The sequence below is a fragment of the Mustela nivalis genome (genome assembly GCF_964662115.1).
Source record: "Mustela nivalis genome assembly, chromosome: 1".
Taxonomy (NCBI): Eukaryota; Metazoa; Chordata; class Mammalia; order Carnivora; family Mustelidae; genus Mustela; species Mustela nivalis.
The window spans coordinates 69,174,141-69,195,128 of NC_139020.1; the positions used below are offsets into that span (position 1 = coordinate 69,174,141).

Genomic DNA, 20,988 nt, shown 5'->3' on the forward strand with positions numbered 1-20,988 from the left:
TGTGGCACTGATGTGACCGTGAAACTCCATTCTAAGGCTGACTTGATATCAGCAGGAAAAGGAAAAATAACAAGTGGGCGTGAGAAGGGCCTGGTATCCCATCTCAAGTACTCATTCCTAAATACCCAGGTAAGAATTGCAAAAGGAAAACATCCAACAGAGTTGAAAATTAATGTGATTTCCCCCCCACTCTGGAATTGATCCTAATCTTGGCCAATCTTTATTTATAGGCAGAAGAAACTATGCCTTTTAATCCTCAAAATATACAGGAGCATTGGTCTCACAGAGTTTTCCTTTTTGCCTTACAATTTTTCTCAGTTTGCATAATCTTTACAGGCCTTAGCTCTGAAATGTATGTGCAGCTTCCCCATCACAAGACTTCACCAGGGAGCAACTGGCCTAGGGAAGGAGGACAGGGAAGGGTTGAATCAGCAAGGACCATAGTCATAATAGACACGCTTGAGAAGGTATTGTGGTGGGGGGGCAGTGGGGAGGTGCTGAAATCAGCAAAAAGTAGATGCCAAACAGCTTGATTTAAAATTAAAATTATGTGTTTTCAAATGGCATGTTCACCTTAAAAATGGGCATTTAAAAACAGCACTAAACTTCCTCTGTCATTGCCTACCTCACACTTCACCCCAAAGAGAAAATCCATGCCCATCAAGGGCAGATTTTCAGGAAGCACAGTAATATTTACAGCATGCCTAACACTAAACATAATATTTTCTAGTTTATTTTGAAAAGAAACCCTCTAAAGTGGGTATCACTAATCCCTGTTTCACAGATTTTATAGATAAAAAAAAAATAATAATAAAATAAAAGAAGTTGACTTGTCCAAGGTCTCAATACTAAAAGTGGCAGAGCTAGGATTCAGCCTGTTTAGCTGCAAAACCACAATGGACTAGATATTTGTGTCTCCTCAAAATTTTTATGTTGAAATTCAAACCCCAAGGTGTTAGTGTCAGGAGGTGGAACCTTTAGGAGGTGATTAGATCATGAGGGTAGAACCCTTGTGAATGGAAATAATGTCATTACAAAAGAAATGCAAGAGAATTCTGTTTCCACCATGTAAGAACACAGTGAGAAGACAGTCATCTATAAGCCAAGAAGCTTGCCCTCACCAGACATACAATCTGCTGGTGCCTTAATCTTAGACTTTCCAGCCTTTGGAACTGTGAGAAGACATGTTTGTTGTTTAAATCACCCAGCTACAGCATTTTTGACCAAACAGAATAAGACAAAAATCTTATGAACTTCCTTATATCACATTGAAGGCAATTAGAGGATAAGCTGACAATATAAAGCCCAAATAGTAGAATTTTAAGACAATCATCTTATGGGAAAGGACTTTTTGGTGAAGTAAAAAATGAGGTGTTTGGATATTTCCAATTCTCCTAAGAATGGGGTTATATAAGAATATATTCAGTGGTGTGCTGATAAACCATCTCTGTGGAGGGGGAAAAAATCTCATAAGCCCTGACTTCACAATTTCTGTGGTGTAAATAAATATTCCTACCATGGTCTACTTTAATCTACTAATGTTTTAACAACTGGCTTATAAAATATCTGAATATTTAATAAATATAAGCTGTCAAAGTCTAGGCAATTCTACTCTAGTACTCCACTATCTCGTTTTATTGAGATATGTTGACTATATGTTAACTCATTCTTTGGGTACTGCACAAAATCTACATAAGGTTCCCAGTCTATGGGAAGTATAGAAGACTAGAACATGCACCCCTTACCTACAATTAAAAAAAAAAAAACTTAAAAAAATTTTTTGGCTTAAGGGTCATTTTGAGAAACAGGAGAAACTCTGAAGACAGACTAGAAGATACCATTTTGTAAGGAAAATCTGCATTAAGGAAAACTCCATTTGTAAGTATATCTCTGTCTTAGTACCAAGAATAAAATTATGACCCTAATTCATAAGAAACTTATCAATGGGGAAGGTATAGACTTAAATCTGCATAACAACCTTATTCTTGTTTATAGTAGTTTTCCTGGTCACCTTCCTAAAACTGGCCTTTCCCACACCCTTCTTTCTTTGTTTTAGCTGAAAATAGTATATAATCCTGAATTCTAAGCCATCTTTTGACTAGGGTACCTAGTCAAGAATACAGACAGGTAGAAAAAAAGATTTTTTTTCCTCTCCTACAGGTGTCAGCGTTGTTGCTCCTGCTGCTAAGAGTGCTAACAACCCCTTCAGGGATTGTCAGCACTGCAAAAAGCCACCACAATCAAGATCAGCCCCTTTTCAGAGTGGCCCACATCCAAAGTCAAAATGATTTAGTATTTTAGAGGCCAGGCCATCTCAGGCCAACTGGGCATAAGGCTGAAGAGCCGTTATAACTCCAGAACTTCCCAATGGGTTAGCCAAAATTGTTGGGCTTGCATCATGGCTTAACTTCTCCCTTGGCCCACTCAGCCTTCTTTCCTCTTCCATTCATAAGGTGTTGATCTCAAGTACACTTAACCGTTCCATTCACTGAACTCCACCTAAGAGTCTACTTCTTTGGGCACCCAGTATACAACAGTCAGAAATAAAAGTGAAAAGCACCTAAACTTGCAAGACATTTTTGCTCCACACACCCAAACCTGAGGCAGAACGCTGTAAATCAGACAGTGTTCAGCTAGTCTGACAATCAGAAATGGCTGAAAGGAGCATCTGAGAGACCCCTAACTCATCAAATAGCAACAGGAGAGAATCCATTTAAATGCACAGCTTCCTTAGGGTTCACACCCTTCTTGATGTTTTGCACCCCTCCTGTGTTGATGGATGTGGATCGTGGCTTCAGACTGTATAAGTTACTAATGAGCAGCTTCTTACTGACCTTAGGGAAAAGGCAGGAAATACAGTGGGAGGGAACCTTATATAACTACTCAGTGGAAGCCAGCAATGATAAGTATGCAACCTTGCCACAGTATAATGTTTTAAAAAGAACAAAGCAAAGGGACAAAGAATTGAAAGATCCATTTTATCTACTCAGACTAAAAGATTGATGGGAAATCTCTCTTTCTCCCTCCCTCCTATTTGTTTTTCCTGAGTCCAGCCTCCTTTTCTCTCTCTCCCTCCATCCCAGGTGGATTATTTGGTGGTGAGACATAGAGCAATTTAACCTTCTGAGTAGCAAACAACCAATCACAGAGCCCTGGTTCTTCACTCTGAGAGGAAATCTGTGACAGATATCTGGGTGTAAGATGGCCAGCCAGTAAGACAGTTCAGAGTAGCAGTGAGAAGTAGCAACTGACAAGAGAGGAATGACACTTCATTATACTATCCATTTACTTACCAAGATCCACAAAGGATTTACCATGTGCCAGGCATCCTGAGTTGAGCTGGAGATAAAATATAACCATAGAAGACCTTGTCCCTGCCCTCCTGGAGTTTATAGTCTAGTGAGGAGATAGATATCAATGCAAACATTACAGATATTAATGAGAGAACAATAGGTGGAACTATGAAACAAAAGAACTGGATACTGGTATATAATCACTTGGGGTTAGGACTAGTATTTCCACAAAGCTAATCAATCCTTAAGAACACCCTCATCCCAGGCCAAGAGTCCATGTAGATACTGGCACTGCTGAGATCAGAATACGGTATTTAAGATTACAGAAAACAGCAGAATTTTTAAAGAAAGTTGTCTAATCTAAAACAGTTAAAATAAAAAAAAGATTTTAACAAAATATAACCTGCTCTATTGGTCTCTAAGTTGAGGTGTGCATATGCTAGGGAGTGAACAAGATGATCCACTTGGATGTGCAAAAAATTTTTCCTATTTCATTTTTATCTCACCCTTATTAAAATTCTCATTTGATATTGCTTTATAATGTATATAACATATTGGTATAATAGTAATGTTCATAATATAATTGTACTTGCATTTCATTTGTAAGTATGTAGGCGTATATTAGATACAGACACTCAAGAGTATTTCATTGATGGGGTACATAATCAAAAGTTTGGAAATCAATGTTTTAAAGTGCTTAGCAGTTTGCTGGTACATAATAATAATAACTATTTACCAAGAAGTTACTGCATGCTTGACATATTAGCCCTTTATATGAATAATTTCATTTAGCCCTATAATAGTCTTTTTATTTATGTTTATTTTACTTTTATTTATTTGAGAGAGAGAGAGAGGAAGAAAGAGGAAGAGCATGAGTCGGGGGAGGGGCAGATGGAGAAGGAGAAGTAGGCTGCTGCTAAGCAGGGAGTCCCACTCAGGACTTGATCCCAGGACTTGAGTTCATGACCTGAGCCAAAGGCAGTTGCTTAACCAACAGACCCACCTAGGTACCCCCATAATAATCTTTGATGTTACGAGTATTGTCTCACTTGACAAACTAAGGCATGGAGGGTTAGTTCACATGTTGAAGATCACCCAGCAGATTAAAGGTACACATGGGGTTTGAACCTAAATATTCCAACTGTGGAGTGGTGCTCTAAGCATGATTTCATGCTGCCTATATACACCAGATTGCTACCACATATATGTTCAAAAGAATAATATTTTGGGATTTTGGGGGGAAGGTTACTTAGGAGGAATATTTTGGGGATAACACATAATAAATACATGGCTTATGAATAAGTACAAAAACAGTATCAAATAACAAGGTATGAGTCATACTTATTAAAGATCAGCCTCTTGTGGAACATACTTCATCATGATCTTGAACTGAGTAGGATAGGGAAGTAGACAGAACAACTTCAAAGCCCCCAGATACCCACTACCCCTGAGAACAGCTGTGCAAACCTGTCCTTTGATGCCTAAGTGGGTGGCAGCTACCCTGTATCACAAAGCACTGGTCTATTGTGTGTTCTGCAATGCTGGCTTGCATAGTTCTTAAGCAATGTGTCTGTACTACCACTGTCAGTCATTTCTGGGACTAGGCAAGTGGATGATCAGATGGATGAAACCCCAGGTTTCTATTCATGACTAAGGCTGCAAAGGCCCAACAACTACCATCATGTTCTTGGTGACCTAATATGGTCTAAGGCCAGGCAATAGTCAGAAGGCAGGGATGACTGGGAGATAAGTGGGAATCCCAACTGTTTCTTCCCACTATGGTCTGGGATATTTTCTAGACCTTGAAGCCAGAAATTTGACAGCTATTTCCTTCCAGCCAGTTTCCTCTTACCAAATTTTGTCATGTTGGAAAGAGCACTAACCCCAGTATTAAACATATGCAGACACTTCCACATGACTCCTTTCTTTTCCCAACCAAGAGTGAATGTGAGATTTTGTGCTCGAATCATATGGCATTCCAAGAGTTCTTTGTCACCAAGAGCCTTTACATTATTTTGAGTAGCTAGGGTTTTTGTTAAGAGGTAAAATTGGACAGCTAGTTGGAACACAATCCCTGCCCTCAAATAAATGTTCCATGGTTAGTTTCTTTAGATCTTAAGTCCTGAGTGATGATTTGCAAAGAAGAAAAAAGTCCTCTAATTTAGAGATCAGAAGAATTTCCTATTGGCATGCCCATAGCCCTATATCCTACGTTCAGCTACATTCTAGGTGACGAGAGCTTAACCCAAACTCTCCCAAACATATCTGGAAAGGGAATGCTATCTACTGTAATTCTTAATTCTGTAGTTTGGGGTGCTCGCAGTTACAAAGTATAGTAGAACAACTCCTTAGTGCTGGTCTGTGCATTCGGAAGGCAAACCTACAAAATAGGCTAATGTCATGTAAAGCCTACCAGGCTTCCTGTTAATTCTGCATTTTGTGTATTTTCACTCCCCATTCCAAGTCAATGTCTCTTCATCTCCTCCACCCTTATTTACTACAACAAATAGAATTTTCCAGGGTTTTTGGTATAGACAAAATGACCTTAAATATAAATGAAAAATATAGCAAAGATCTGGCAAGGGGGAAAAAATGACTTAGAGTAAGCAATGACATTTAGTGTTATTTTATTTTGCTCCCTGCTTTGAAATTCCTTTCCACATTTGCATGGCTTACTTCCAGCATCATTCAGTTCTCAACTCCAACTTCACTTTCTCAGTGAGGCTTTTCCTATAGAACATACCCAAATATACTTTGCTCCTCATCCTCTCATTTTGCTAACTTTTCTTCACAGCACATGTCTCTACCTGACATTATAAATGATTGTGCTAAACTGTCCCTTGTCTATCTCTACCCTAGAATCCAAGCTGCATGAGAATAAGGACTTTGTTTTGTTCACTACTGTCCTTGCAGCACCTAAAACAAGAGCCTGGCATATAATGAATGTCCAATAAATAAATATTTGTTGAATGACTAAATTAATGAAGAAAATAAATTCAATGACTAAATTACAACCATATGGAACTAAGCAGGGATATGTAAATCAAACCTACAATGAGGTATCACTTCCCTCCTGTTAGAATGACTATTCTCAAAAAAACCCAAGATAGTAAGTGTTGACAAGGATGTGAAAAAAAAGGAATCCTCGTGCACTGTTGGTAGGAATGTAAACTTGTGCAGCCACTGTGAACAATAGCGTAGGGGTTCCTCAAAAAATTAAAATTAGAATTACCATATGATCCAATATTCCTACTTCTGGGTATATAGCCAAAGGAACCGAAATTAACATCTCCACAAGATATCTGCCCTTTCACATTCATTGCAGCATTATTTACAATATTACTATTTACAATTATTTATGTTACTTATCAAAGCCAAGATATGAAAACAAACTAAGTGTCCATCAATGAATGCATGGGTAAAGAAATGTTGTGTGTACACACACACACACACACACATACACACTTAATATTCAGCCATAAAAAAAGAAGGAAATCCTGCCATTTGTGACAACATGGATTGGCTTTGAGGACACTATGCTAAGTGAAAAAGGTAAAAAAAGACAAATACTATAAGATATCACTTACACCAAATCTAAAAAAGTGAACTCAGAAACAGAGAACAGATTGGTGGTTGCCAGAGGTGAGAGGTGAAGGTTGGGGGAAATGGATGAAGGTGGTCACAAGGCACAAACTGGCGGCTGTAAGATAAGTCAGTCCTGGGGATGTAACGTACAGTATGGTGACTATAATTAATAATATCGTATTATATATGTGAAAGTTGCTAAAAGTAGATCTTAAAAGTTTTTATCACAAGAAAAAAATATAAGTATGTGAGATAATGGATGATAACTAAATTTATTGTGGTAATCATTTCATAATACCTACATATATCAAATCACTATGTTGTATACCTTAAACTTATACAATCTCATATGTTGATTATATCTCAATAAAATAAGAAAAAATAAAAATTAAATAAATAAGAATACTTTCACGGTGGGGGGGCAGGCAAAAACAGCCCAAATGCAATACTTGGAGTCTTGAGACATTTTTTAAATCATTTTTCAGGCCAACTTTTTGAAAAAAAAAAATTGGATAAATATGGAAATAAAACACCTGAGATGGAAAAAAATTGATGTTTCTTTAGTAACAATGGTAAGGTTTAGGATGAAGGTAGCTAAGTCTATTCAAAGAGCCTATCCCATTCACTGCCAAGTTTTAGATCCCCCAGGTTCATGTTGTATGATCGAAGACTTGTCACAAAAGAGAAACATAGGTCATGAATCTCTTTTCTCTATAGAATGGAAGAATAATTGGTAATATTCTGCAAATGTTTCTCCAAACCCCAAGGGCTGATCTTGTGATGCTTGCTTCTCTGAGTGTGCTCAGAACAATTTTAGAGGAGGTTTCTTTCCTGTCTTTTCTTATTCTTCCTAAAAGTGTCCTACCATTAACTGGACATATTTATCTCATGGTCCAGTGACTTCGGTCAAGCTGTTCCTGTTACCAGAAGAGCTTTTTCCTCTAGCCTCTGAAACCAGAATAATGAAGCAAAGGGAAAGACTGGAAAAAACAAAAATAGTTCACAAAAAATATATGAGAATTAAGACTCTAAATCACAAAAGTCTAAATACATTAGAAAAAGTTGGACAGTGAGAATAAATTAAGATGCCGAGGTTTTAGGCCTGCAAATACAAAATTACTTATTAAAGCCACATGATTAGCTGTTGCTTTCAAGGTGTCCTTAAAATATCTCTAAAATATAAAGTATTACCAACGCAATTGATAGGAGCCTCAATGTGACCTATTTGCAGCCTAGCAATTCTCTTTATTTTAACAACAAACAAGACTGATTATTCAGCAGAGTAACTTAGGCCAAAATAACTTCCCTGACCAAATGATAGCGTCACTTCTCATGCAGGAAGTGAAGACTTGGCAAAATTTTCACTGGGCAGTTTCCTTTGACTTTTCACATTACAGTCAACTGATTTATGAATCATAGGAAGTATAAATTTAACTGTGCTGACAACTCTTTGGAAGTAGACTAGATCTGCAAGACCTTTCCAGCCAAATGGCCTACTGAATCCTCCAACTGAATATTGTAAAAACATAATGTGTTAAATCATTAATAGATAAATTAGTAATGAGACTAGATTGATTTATTCATTCATCAATTTTAAACTAATTATGAGCTCCTTCCCCTAACTTCTAACTTCTCCATTTTTGTCCTACCACCTCTATGAACCAACAAGACCTGGTAGCAGAGTAAGCCATTCTCCCTTCTCAAGCTCACTAGATCCAAATTGTACATCATCTTCCTTCCTTGCTTCTCTTCCATGTGCCCCTTGGTTACCATCCAAGCTTAGGCCTCAATTGTCTGCTTGCTTTCACTCCCTACCCTCTACACAGCAGGCTGTGTAGCAACTATCCCTTTGTTTTGGTCAACACTGTCAAATAGAGAGTGCATTATTCAACCTGGCATTTAATCGTGCATTATTCAACCTGGCATTTAATCGTTTCTGTAATCAAGCTCTCCCCTTATTTCTAGCCCTCTGTTTCACTGGTCTTCCTTCCATACTTCAACTAACTGGAATTGTTTTTCTTTCTTGGAATAATCTCTACGCCTTTTTTCCACTTCCATATCATGTTTTTGCCTTTGTTTGTAATGACTCTCCCACCTCCACACATTATATGCACTATCACCACTGCCAGAGTCAACCAACTCTCTTTCTTTGAAATCTTTCCTATCACCCTAATAATAAATAATATTGACCTTCCTGAGTGCCCAAGGACTTGGCCCCCTCCCTTAATAACAGCTTTGTGGTATATTTACTCTTTTATTTATTTGTTGTGTTTTCCCCTGATTCATTATTAAAATCCTTGAAACAATTACTTCAGAAATGAAGCTGATAGAACTCACTCAATTCATTTGTGTTGAAAGAATGAATGAATGAGTGATGAAGAAAGTTCTTATATCACCTGCTTTTCAAAAGCAAGTTTTAAACTTCCTATTAATATAAAATTCAGAAATACTTAGCAGATATTTTGGTGTTCCTAGATATTACATAACAAATTAATGTAAAGCCATCATGAAACAGAATATAGGCCCCATTCAGCTAAAACTAGTTACACATGTCTTGGGTACACAGAACAACTGATGATATTGGAAGCAATAACTAGATAAATACAAGGCAATATAATCTAGTTTTATTTTCCCAGAAGGTTGTTTTGAGACCATCAGTTGTTCATAATGTATAGGAAAATATTGTTTTCATAAATTTTTAAGTGAAAATATTTTATTCTTTTCTATACTTCCCTATGTATTGAGCATGACTGAAACAAGCTTGGCATATGGTATTTTATAGTCCTCACAATCTATGTGGCATAATTTAGAACTTAATTATATATAGGTATAAATTATATATTGATTTTTTTCTCCCAAACAAATATTAAATGAATGGGGAAAAACCTCCACACATTTCCTTAATTCCTGGCAGTTATTAAGCACTTAAACATTATCTTGTAGCAGCAGTGATACCATTAGTGTTAAGAGGTAGTGCAGTGGTGATGGCACCAGTGGTGGTGGTAGTGGCAGTGGTAGTAATAGAAGAAACAGTAATAGCAGAACAATGTAAAGGGTTTTGTGGGAGATTCATTAGATACATCACCTCATTTAAATATTAAAACAACTCCACAAAATAGTTCTAATCCCTCCACTTTATAAATAAGAAAGCTGGAGTTCAAGGAACTTACTAAGGATATAAAAAAGATCTAACTGGTCCTGAGTTTTTTTTTCCTATTTCACAGTATTACCTCCTTAAAAGCCATCCAATGAACAAATGCTTTTTTGGAATCCTTTTGCATCTGACATAGATTGGTTGAATAATTGATTGATATGAACAGCTGAGTGCAGTGCAGAGTTCCCAGTAAGAAAGCAAATCATGGTTGTTTTTTTTTTTTTTTTTTTAATTTTCGCAGGCTAACTAGGCACCCCCCTACCAACATCAACATATAAGAAACAAATTGTGAATTAAAATATACTCTAGCCCCTTATAACAAAACCCTTTCCACTTAAACTCATCTAATATGGTTAAATGTACCAGTGGATGCCTCTTTCTCCACCAGCAAGGAGGGAAGGATTTACCCTGGGTACTGAGTCGCCTATTGCCAACCATGGATGCCTGGGGGGACAAGCGTTAATTATGACAAATGAGTCACATGATTTAGACATTAATCTAGAAAATACGTTAGCCAGTCAGCGTCAATTAAACTTTTTTATGTATTAAACTCATAATCTACTGAATGAAAAAACCAAGAAGACCCTAGAAACTTGGACATTTTCTCTTAACTCTTACCTTAGTTTTTCAAAAGCAAACCCTGGAGTTTGGCTACTGGTAAAGGAATCCATATGTTAATAACACAGTAATAAAATTTCTGATCAGTTACCAGCAATCCCGCTGAAAAAAATTGCTATAGTAACAAGGATAATTATCAGCATCTTAGGGGGTCAACTGTTTTGTTTTGTTTTTCCAGAGATTTTATTTATTTGACAGAAAGAGACACAGCAAGAGAGGGAACACAACAGGGGGAGTAGGAGAGGGAGAAGCAGGCTTCCCATCGAGCAGAGAGCCAAATGATGGGCTCGATCCCAGGACCCTGGGATCATGACCTGAGCCAAAGGCAGCCACTTAACAACTGAGCCACCCAGGTGCCCCTGAAAAGTATGTTTTAATTAAAATCCTATGCTGCCAACAAAGTCATTTAAAAATTATTTATTTTAAGATAGATAATTTTCCATTATCCATATGAACAGAAAGAATCATGTGGAAGAAATCATCCAAAACAGCAGAAGATCTAGAAGTTGCTATTTATTTCAGAAATACATTATTTAATTTGTTTTTTGCATGTTTCAATTCACTTTTCTAAGTCTCATTTAGGCTAATATTATAGTTTGACTTTCCTGAGTCCTCATCAAGTGCTAGAAGGAAGTTAATCTAGAAATGTGCTAGTGGATGATAACGTGAAAAGAAAACATTAAAAATTATCTACTTTGAATGAGGAAAAATGACAGACCAAGTATCTCCTCTTTTACCCCAAAACTCTCAAAATGGAAACAAATAACTATATATTAAAAGAAAACTAAATCTGTATGAGTGAAAGTGCTAAAACAAACTTCCCTATTATCAAGGAAACTCTCAGATCTGACTCAAAATAGTCCAGAATGAGTCACATAAGATCCTGGTTCTTAGCATGTACTTGCATTGTTAAACACAAATTCACTTATTCCTTGTTCCAAGGACTGATCCAGAACGCATAACATAATATAAGAGGTAATCTTAGGGCACCAGGGTGGCCCAGTCAGTTAAGCAATAGACTCGTGGTTTTGGCTCAAGTCCAGATCTGAAATCCAGCTCTCGCTTACCCCGAACAGCAGGCTTGTGCTCAGCATGGAGTCAGCCTAAGACTTTCTCTCTCAGGATGCCTGGGTGGCTCAATCAGTTAAGCATCTGCTTTGGGTTTAGGTCATGATCCCAGAAACCTGGGATTGACTCTTGCTCAGCAGGGAGCCTGCTTCTCCCTCTGCCTCCTGCTCCAGTTTGGGCTTCTCTCTCTCTTTCTCTCTGATAAATAAATAAATATCTTAAAAAATAAAAAAATAAAAAAGATTCTCTCCCCCTCTCCCTTTGCTCTGCTCCCTTCTCTCTCCCTAAAATCAATAAATAAATCTTAAAAAAAAGGAAAAAGGTAATCTTGTCTGTTTTCTGACCCAGAGTCCTGAGAGCAGAAGGAAACCTTCCAATAACTGAAACAGCTCACAAATTTACAAAAGCAAAACCATTTTTAAAAGAGGGGTCATGGGGGCACCTGGGTGCCTCAGATGGCTAATAGTCTGCTTTGGGTCAGATCATGATCTCTAGGTCCCAGGCTTGAGCCCCTTGTCAGGCTCCCAACTCAGCAGGGGGTCTGCTTCTTCTCCCTCTGCTTCTCCCCCTGTTTGTGCTCTCTCTCTCTCTGTTTCAAATGAATAAACAAAATCTTTAAAAAAATAAAATAACAGATGTGTCGCTTCACAATTTTTCTTTTTCCTACCTAAGATTTCCTAACTAAACTGGTGGGGTGAAGATCTCTTGAAATTTACTGTGTGTCAGTGTATTTATAAACAGCCAAGTGGCCAGTGTTTTGTGTTGGCAGCCAAAAGCCAGTCATCCTAAATCAAGGTTTTTAGGTGCAGATTTTTTCACTCCCCTCTATATTCCTTTTGATTTAAAGGAGATTTGATCTGAGTAGCCAGCTGGCAATATATACAATGACATTTAGAACACATGTGTACGAACTTGAAACAAGTAGGGGCACTTGGGTGGCTCAGTTGGTTTAAGTGACCGACTCTTGATTTTGGCTCAGGTCGTGATCTCAGGATCTGAGATTGAGCCCCAAGTCTGTCCTGGGTGTGGAGTCTACTTAAGATTCTCTCTCTCCCTTCCTTTGCCTCCCCACCCTTTCTCTCTCTCTTTAAAAAAACAAAACAACAACAACAACAAAACCACAAAACAAACTTGAAACAAGTATCATGAAAGAGAAGAATTATTATCTTTTTATTGAATGTACTGTGATTTGCAAAACAATTATATTAAGTATACCCCCTTAGTCAACTAAATTGGCCCAATAGTGTGGTGTTTAAAAAGGACACATTCGGGCGCCTGGGTGGCTCAGTGGGTTAAGCCGCTGCCTTCGGCTCAGGTCATGATCTCAGGGTCCTGGGATCGAGTCCCGCATCGGGCTCTCTGCTCAGCAGGGAGCCTGCTTCCCTCTCTCTCTCTCTCTGCCTGCCTCTCCATCTACTTGTGATTTCTCTCTGTCCAATAAATAAATAAAATCTTTAAAAAAAAAAAAATAAAATAAAAAAAAAATAAAAAGGACACATTCATGTGTGTTAATATGTTGCATATGATGTCTCAATTATTTAAATAAAAATATATGACCAGATGGAATCCTTACCTTTTCAAGTATAGCATTGCCTTGGTGAGGATTGATGTTATGCTGGCTTATTTCTCTCTTGTATTTGTATTCATAAACTTGGTCAGTGATATTAATCAGCAGAGTTGATGGACTGAAGGCCAGTTTTCCACAGTCATACACAGTTCCACTTTCAATATCTGTTGGTGCTGTAGCATATCGTAAGATTAATCCCATTATGAGACCTAGAATAAAGAATAAACAATTACAATGGAGGAGCTGAATCTAAAATGTTCTATCAGATGCTTTTAAGTATATGATTTTGAACTTGTAGAAGTAGTAGGAGATAAGTTTTTGTCCTTACCTCCCTTAGAAAATTGTTCACTCTTCTAAAGATACCAGTTCAATAGATTACATTAAGATATTTGTGGTGTGGACACTATTGCTTAAATATCCAACACATATTCCCCTATTTTTCCTTTCCAATGGAGCCACAAATTTTCGAAAGAAAAGCTACCCACTTCTTCTACCCAACCAAATGCTTCAAGAAAACCTTTGCTTTTTAACAAATACTGAGTAATCTGATCAGCCAGAAGATCAAATTTCTCAGAGAGTTTTTCCTCCACAAATCAGCACCTATCTAAAACAGTGCCATCAAACTTAAATGAGGCACTTATATACCACGGTTGGGAAAGAAGTGTTATTCATTTTCTCCTTTGGGACATGACAGAGGTGATTTGTTCCCTACCCACACACACACACTTTTTTTTTTTTTTTTTTTTTTTTGTCGCTGGCAGATATCCTATGACCTTGAGGGGACCCATCCCAGGGTATGGTCAACATATTGGACCAAGATACAGACAGAACATAAGTCCTGATGACTTCACTGAACCACTGGAGCAACCTATTCTGGAGGTACCCTACTTCTAGGCTTCTTGTTATGTGATACAATACATTCTTTAATTTTTTAAACAGCTTAAAAAAAAGACTTTATTTGACAGAGAAAGAGAGACAGCAAGAGAGGGAACACAAGCAGGGGGAGTGGGATGGGGAGAAACAGGCTCCCCAATGAACAGGGAGCCCAGTGTGGGGGACTCTGAGATCATGACCTGACCCAAAGGCAGATGCTTAACAACTGAGTCTCCCAGGCACCTCTTTTTCAAACAACATTGAATCAAGTTTCTGTCTACCTGTAGCAAATGCACTCTAAAGAGACAACATTCCTTTCAGTGAAGAGTTGAACCCAAGTAACAGTTCTTGACTTTTAAGTGTACATATGTACATGTTAGGATGCTCATGGTAATCTGGTGACTGTAAACTCCCCTAATACTTTGGATTTGTTACTAAATAGCAAAGAAACTTCAGAGGCCTATCCATTCCTCAATTTAAAATTTGGACTGATGTATGTGTTTTAGGATAAATCCACAATCTCCTCTTTAAAACACCAAATGTTTAAGGTTTTACCACTCTTGTGAATCCAATCACCTAGCAGCCTTTCTTTATTTTATTAGTAATTATTTTTATTACTTTATTATTAGTATTTTCTAACTAACAAATAAATTAATAAAATAATAGAGTAACAAAATTATGAATTTTCATTAATTACTTAATAATTTGAGGGTGCATATTTCGCACAAGACATTTCTAGACTTTAAAATGCAGCACCAGTTCTATAGGAGGTCAAGTTTGTAAAATGCAAACCCTTAAGCAAACAATTATAATACAATGTGACATGTGCTATGATAGCTGGTAAGCCCTCTGTGTTATATGAGTATAAAGACAAAACACTCCAAAACCCTTTGAATGATGCAAAGCTTTAGATGAATCTTAAAAGGTCATATAAGATTTGTCAAAATAAGCTGAATCAGGGAATAAGTTGGGGTCCAGGCTGCACATGTGGATGGCAGTACACAACAGCAGAGACAGCTAAAAGATCCCATTGAGTTCTGTTCACCAATGTGTAGCAGAGTTGTCAGGAAAGTGGACACTCAGGCAGAGATTGTGTTTGCTGACTGTTTTGGGTCTGGCTGGGTTCTCACCAATGGAATATAAGCAAACGTGATATGTGTCACTTCTGGAATATAGCTTTGAATAAGTAGGTGAGTTTTCCTCTTCTCCTGCCCGATCAGATAGATGGGAAGAAAACAAAGGCCCTATAAGTAGACAGAGTCACCAGACTGAAGGAGCCTTGGTCCCTGAGATACCAGGTGGGGGAAAGCCATCTGCCAAACCGGAATACCTCATTGGACTATTATGTGAGTGAAAAGTTAACTTCTGTTGTGCTGTCACTGAAATTGTAGTGTTAATGTGTTAAACAACACCAGGATAATAACCTACTGGAGATTATGTATAAATACAAAAGGACTGAAGAAACATGGTAGATTTATAGAGTCTATAGTGGTGTGAGGAGAGAATAAATGGAGGAAGAGAAAGATGAGAGAGAGAGAGAGACCACAGACCAGAGGCAGAGGCCCAATCATAAAGAAGATCCTTGGTCATGCTAAAAAGTTTTTATTTTTAACTCAGTGGTAATGTAGAACTACTGAAATATTTTAGGTAGGAGAATAAAACAATAAAATTTTTATGTAAGTGCTGTCACTTTGGCAATAATGTGGAGAACTAAAGAGAATGATGAGTGAGAATAAAAACGTATTTTATTTCAAGAATATTTTTACCTCCTTCTAGCTTCAGTATTTGGCCTAGTCCTCCATCATAGTGCGAAATACTGTGTCCTAACCTTTGTTGGCAAGAGAAAATAAGTGATGGACACATAACCCCCATGAGCGTCTGATCCACCATAGAACAGTGGGCAGACTTTCATGTGCCGTATCAAACGATTACAATAAAACCAGACAGGAAAGAGAGGGTGAAACACATGTTCTACACTGCAAGTGGTTTAGGGTGCCTGTGAAGAACATCACTTTGCCAACACACTTTGTCTAGGAAAGATTCATATTCTAAGCTATTGGGCAGGTACCATGAGTGATTCTGTGACCTGTGCTTCCTGTTCAAGTGGGATATAAATAAGGGAAGCACAAGGCACTACCTGCAGGGGGCCTGAATGCAGAGAACCTATATTAATACTGTGCAGAATTCCCAGAAGGTGAGCCACTTATTTTTGCAATGTGCTTTCAGTACAATAACAAGTAAATATGAAATGCCCGCTGTGTTTTTCGAACTCAATTATTTGTCATAATGAGTGCCTCGTCCCTGGGCCGCTGTGGTTAAAAATTCATAGAAGGCTTCAAAACCTAAATGGGCCTGCCTGCTCCTTAGTACCAGCTCTGGTCCCAGCTTTCAACAAGACACATGCTGGAGTAAATGGAGAAAGCTGCTTCTCACCACAGGTGACCAGATGGAAGAGCCATAATGATGAATCTCTCAGACACATCTCCCACTCTGAAGGACTGCAGCTCATCGATGGTCTCAGCTACTGTGTTCAGGAGTCCATGACCAAATTCACTGAGGCCAGGCAATGACTGACTTCAGTAGGGGCACCACGGCAGGGAGGTGGGGCTGTTCTGAAGGGTCACCATGACTTAAGGATCTCCATCAGCCTTGCTAAACCTTTCTTAGAATTGTGCCATCACCTAAACATTTTCTTACCTAGCCTTTCTGCACCTTCTTCCTCCCTCCGTAGGCACTGCAGCTGCACCAAGATGTAACTGTCCCAGCACCCAAAAGCTCTCTCCCCATTTTCCCTCAAAAAAGTCCCCACAAGAAATCTTTCACACAACTAATCTCTTCCCTGTGTTTGTTTCTCAGAGGACCCAAATTAACACACGTGACAAAAGGCTCTAGTCAGATTTCTCCTCACCCCAAGTCTCAAGAGGAAGCAACATCTTGATATAAGGTGAAGGCCCTTCGGGAAACTGCAGCTGTGCAGTGCACACAGTTAACAGACACATTTGCCCATCTGCACACTCCCACTGCAGTAGCTGCGGCTGAAAGATCCTTAATGTCTGAGGCCAGACACCCATCCATAGAGTCTATCAATGCTTCTGACAGCCAAACGTCCACTCAGTGCTTTAGCCATATGTTGAAGTGAATATGGAGTGTCAAATTAATGCACTCCAGCACAATATGCTTGAAAACAGGTGACAGATAAAGTAGGACTGCTAGTAGGAAAAAAAAAAATTCTATCGAAGAGGGTTGTTTGTATACCCCCACAAAGGTATAGGATAAAGAAAGCACCGAGCACCTCTGTGCACAGAAGGAAAGAAGAGACTGGCTGCCACAGCTTATGGATACAAACCACTGCTCTCATCCGTACGCCATGAGCCCCAGCCTTATCGTCCCAGGAGAAAAAGAGGCAGCTTCTCCCACCAAAGCAATACCATGCAGAGGCCTGGTTCTAGTTTATATTCTCACAAGCATGACACTTCCCTGGGCTCTGACCCCTAGCTAGCTGGTGGCATCACCTTCTCCAAGCACAAATTCTAGTCCAGATGTATGCCCTGCTCCTGCCTACATGTTTGGGCATTTGGGCAACGAGGAGGGCAGTAGCATTGATGTGCTCTCGAGTGAACCCTGACCTCTTCCTAACAGCCCACAAGCCCCAGGATGGAGCCTGGACAATATACCTCATTCCTAAACGACTCATAGTCCTACAAATTCCATCTCATGTTCTACCTATGGAGGCCCATGCTCTGATGCAGCCTGTGCTCAATGAATTCCCTCATCGTTGAGTTTTTATAGCACTCACAGTTTAAACCACACCCTTTCTGGCCCAATTTTATAAAGCCTTACATTGTTCAACACTGCTTTGTGGACGTTGGCTTTGTCTCACCCACTAGACAATGAAACTGTTTAGGGCAGAGACTCCGTGTTATTCTTCAACTCTGTTTCCTTCCAAAAAGCTACACTTTAGGCAGAATTATAACCCAACTTTCTCTAAGTCCACAAACTCTCTTGGAGTCAAGAAGAAAAAGGTCTTCCAAGCTCATGTAGTTGGTCAGTGAACAACATTTGAAAATGTCACATGTAAGAAATATCACACCGAGTGCTGTGATGCTCCTGTCCTTGCATAGCTTGCAGTGTAACCGCCCATAGCAGATGCCTGGCAGGCAACTGACATGATGATGTTTGTAGGAACAGAAAGGAGGGAAGAAGGAAGAAGGAGCCTCATGGGCACTCAGAATGAGAAACATTTAGGAATATGACCCTTGTCTTTCTGAACTGGCTTTCACTTCATGCTCCACATTGAAAATATAAGAAAACTCCCCTCCCTCCTTCCCTCATTTGGCTTTCATGCCACAGACACACGAGGCATTGTTCTAAGACATGGGAGAATTATAAAAATGAATAAAATATGGCCCTAACCCTAAAAGATTAAAATATTTTAAACTACCAGGCCTTTTCCTCTTCCCAATCTGTGATCCTGATTTCCAATAAGTATGAGTATTTCCTAAGTCTCTTCTATTAATCCTGTGTTTCACAACCAATCCGCCTGCATCTTACTGACAGTCATTCTACATGATGCTGAAGCATCTCTCTAAAGGGGCTTTTCTTAGAGAAATATGGATGGGCATTTACTTTTATATATAATGACTATATTTATATATAATGTAACAGATCACAGAATGGTTTTGAAAAAACAGTGTTAAAATCTCTCTGGCTATGTTCAGACCTATGACTGGGTTCATACACTATCACACGCACTGCCACATTGCATGTGGCTCCCTTTAGATTATTTTTCTGTAGGAGTGGTACTCCCCTTGAGTCATACGATGCAATAAGACCATCCCTACACATGTATCTAATCTGACTAGCCCATGGTTATATATTTCAATGCTACATGATATCAAAGAGAGTTTAGAAGCCTAAAACAAACATATGTATTTAATATGTAAAGACTGAAGAAGAAATGAGTTTCGTCGTTCTTTCATTCTGTATGCATGGAATGACCTCCAAGAATAATCTAGATAAATGAAGCATTGCCCCTTACTAAAACAAGAAGATAAATCCTTAAACTATATATTATATATCAACTTGATTAGTGTATCAGACACAGTTGATTGCCAATCCAGCATTCATCCCCCTGCTTTTCCCAACAAAGCCCTGATTTATTCAGCTATCACCCTTCCTCACACAGCAGTGTACTGAGGGTAAGTTGACTTCTTCAGCTCTAACAGTGTTCCCATTCCCCTTGCTGGTCATTGGTACTAGAACGGCATGTGACTCTATTCCAGTTGATAAAAAGGGAAGGGAAGCTGGCTAGGGAGCTTCTTAGAAAAGCTTTGATATCCTAAGGGAGAGAGAGAGTAGTGATGAGTTCCTTCCTTCCTTCGGATATTATTGGGCCTGGATATTATTAGGATACCAGGAACTTCTGTACTCACCTAAGCTCTCACCTGATGTTAATCAGCATTTGGAATAGCAAAGAGAAGAAAAGGAAAGAAGCTGGGTCCTTGATGACAATAATGGGCTCCTAGATCAACAGCCCTGAAGACTATTCTTCTCTGGAGTTCTATTTGTGGAAGATAATAAATGTCTTTATCGCTTAAGTCTGTTTCCGTCAAGCGTTCTGTTATTAGCAACTGAATGCAAACTATTTTTTTAAACGAGTAAATGTATAAAGTCCTAAGGAACCCTAAAGGAAAGACCAACTAAAACTCCACCCCCCAATGTTAGGGAAGGTGTCACACAGGAGGTTCTTAAGGATGTGTAGGAATTCTCCAGGTAGAATAGAGGGCAAGAACTTTCTAGGAAAAGTATTCAGAAATCAGTGAGCATGTTGCTAATCAGGCACACGAAGGAGTTTGGGAGGGTTAACTAGGGCAGCTGAGATCAAGGGCCTCGGCACAGCTGAAGAACAGAAAGGGAGTTCAAGAGGGAGAGACAGTTGGCAAAAAGGTCTCGAGAAAGAATGGTGGGAGGTTTCTTGTTAGGAAAAAGACTTGCTGTGTTTTTCAGCTAAGGAAACAGCATTAGGAGACAGTTATCTGAAGGGAGAAATGAGAGTTAAGATATGGTGAGGACATGGAGAGGAAGTTAACATCAGAATTTGTCTATATTTACATGAGGAAGAATTTAGAAAAAGGAATTTGAGTACAGGAGTTTTAAGATGACAGTTATAAAATTAAGCCAAGGAAGACCATTGTTTACCATTACCAGGACTTGTTACAGTGGGGGACTCTTCAAAGTAAGGAATCTAATATAATATTTCAGTCACCCAGGTTCAAAAAATATGTACTGGGGATTCAAAAATGTGGAAATAAAGAAGGAAAGGGTGTGACAAATATTGTAAGGAAGCCAAATCAGTGGACACCAATTAACTGTCTGCAAGTTAGTATTCACAAATATTAGACTTTGTGTCATCTTCACAATTTTTTTCTTTCACTTGATAGTTATCTACCTCCTCCATCATATCAGAGTCTTCATCAGAATAGTGATTTAGAAAGATGATATGGGCTTGAATTTCAAACGCTAAATGCATTTCCTAACGTTTTTCTGTTGGCACTTCAGTCTTACCCTGAGATTAATCACAGACAGAACCGAAAGTAAAAATATACAATGCTCTCTGATTATTTAGGGATTTCATTCCTTCTCTGCCCTCCCACCAATCTTCTAAATTCAAAGGACTAAAGGAAAGTGTGGGTGTTGCTAAAAGGGACACAATTTATTGCTTTATGCTGGCTCATTAACAACTTGCTTTGGTGAAGAAAAAAATCCTCTAAGGGTTTCAGAATAGATCTGGGGCACCTTCCAGTAAAAGTATCCATGATGTTCCAAGGTGG

At 38.6% G+C, this 20,988-nt stretch overlaps 1 protein-coding gene across 3 annotated transcripts in view; it reads right to left on the reverse strand.

Moving 5' to 3' along the window:
• The window catches only part of SLC9A9 (solute carrier family 9 member A9), a 679,861-nt gene that overhangs the window by 507,720 nt on the left and 151,153 nt on the right, over positions 1 to 20,988 (reverse strand). For all 3 annotated transcript variants that reach the window (XM_082713071.1, XM_082713070.1, XM_082713072.1), the window contains one exon: positions 13,292 to 13,494. In XM_082713071.1, the coding sequence (XP_082569197.1) occupies positions 13,292 to 13,486 (195 nt within the window). In that variant the 5' untranslated portion in view covers positions 13,487 to 13,494. The remainder of the gene's footprint in view (positions 1 to 13,291; positions 13,495 to 20,988) is intronic.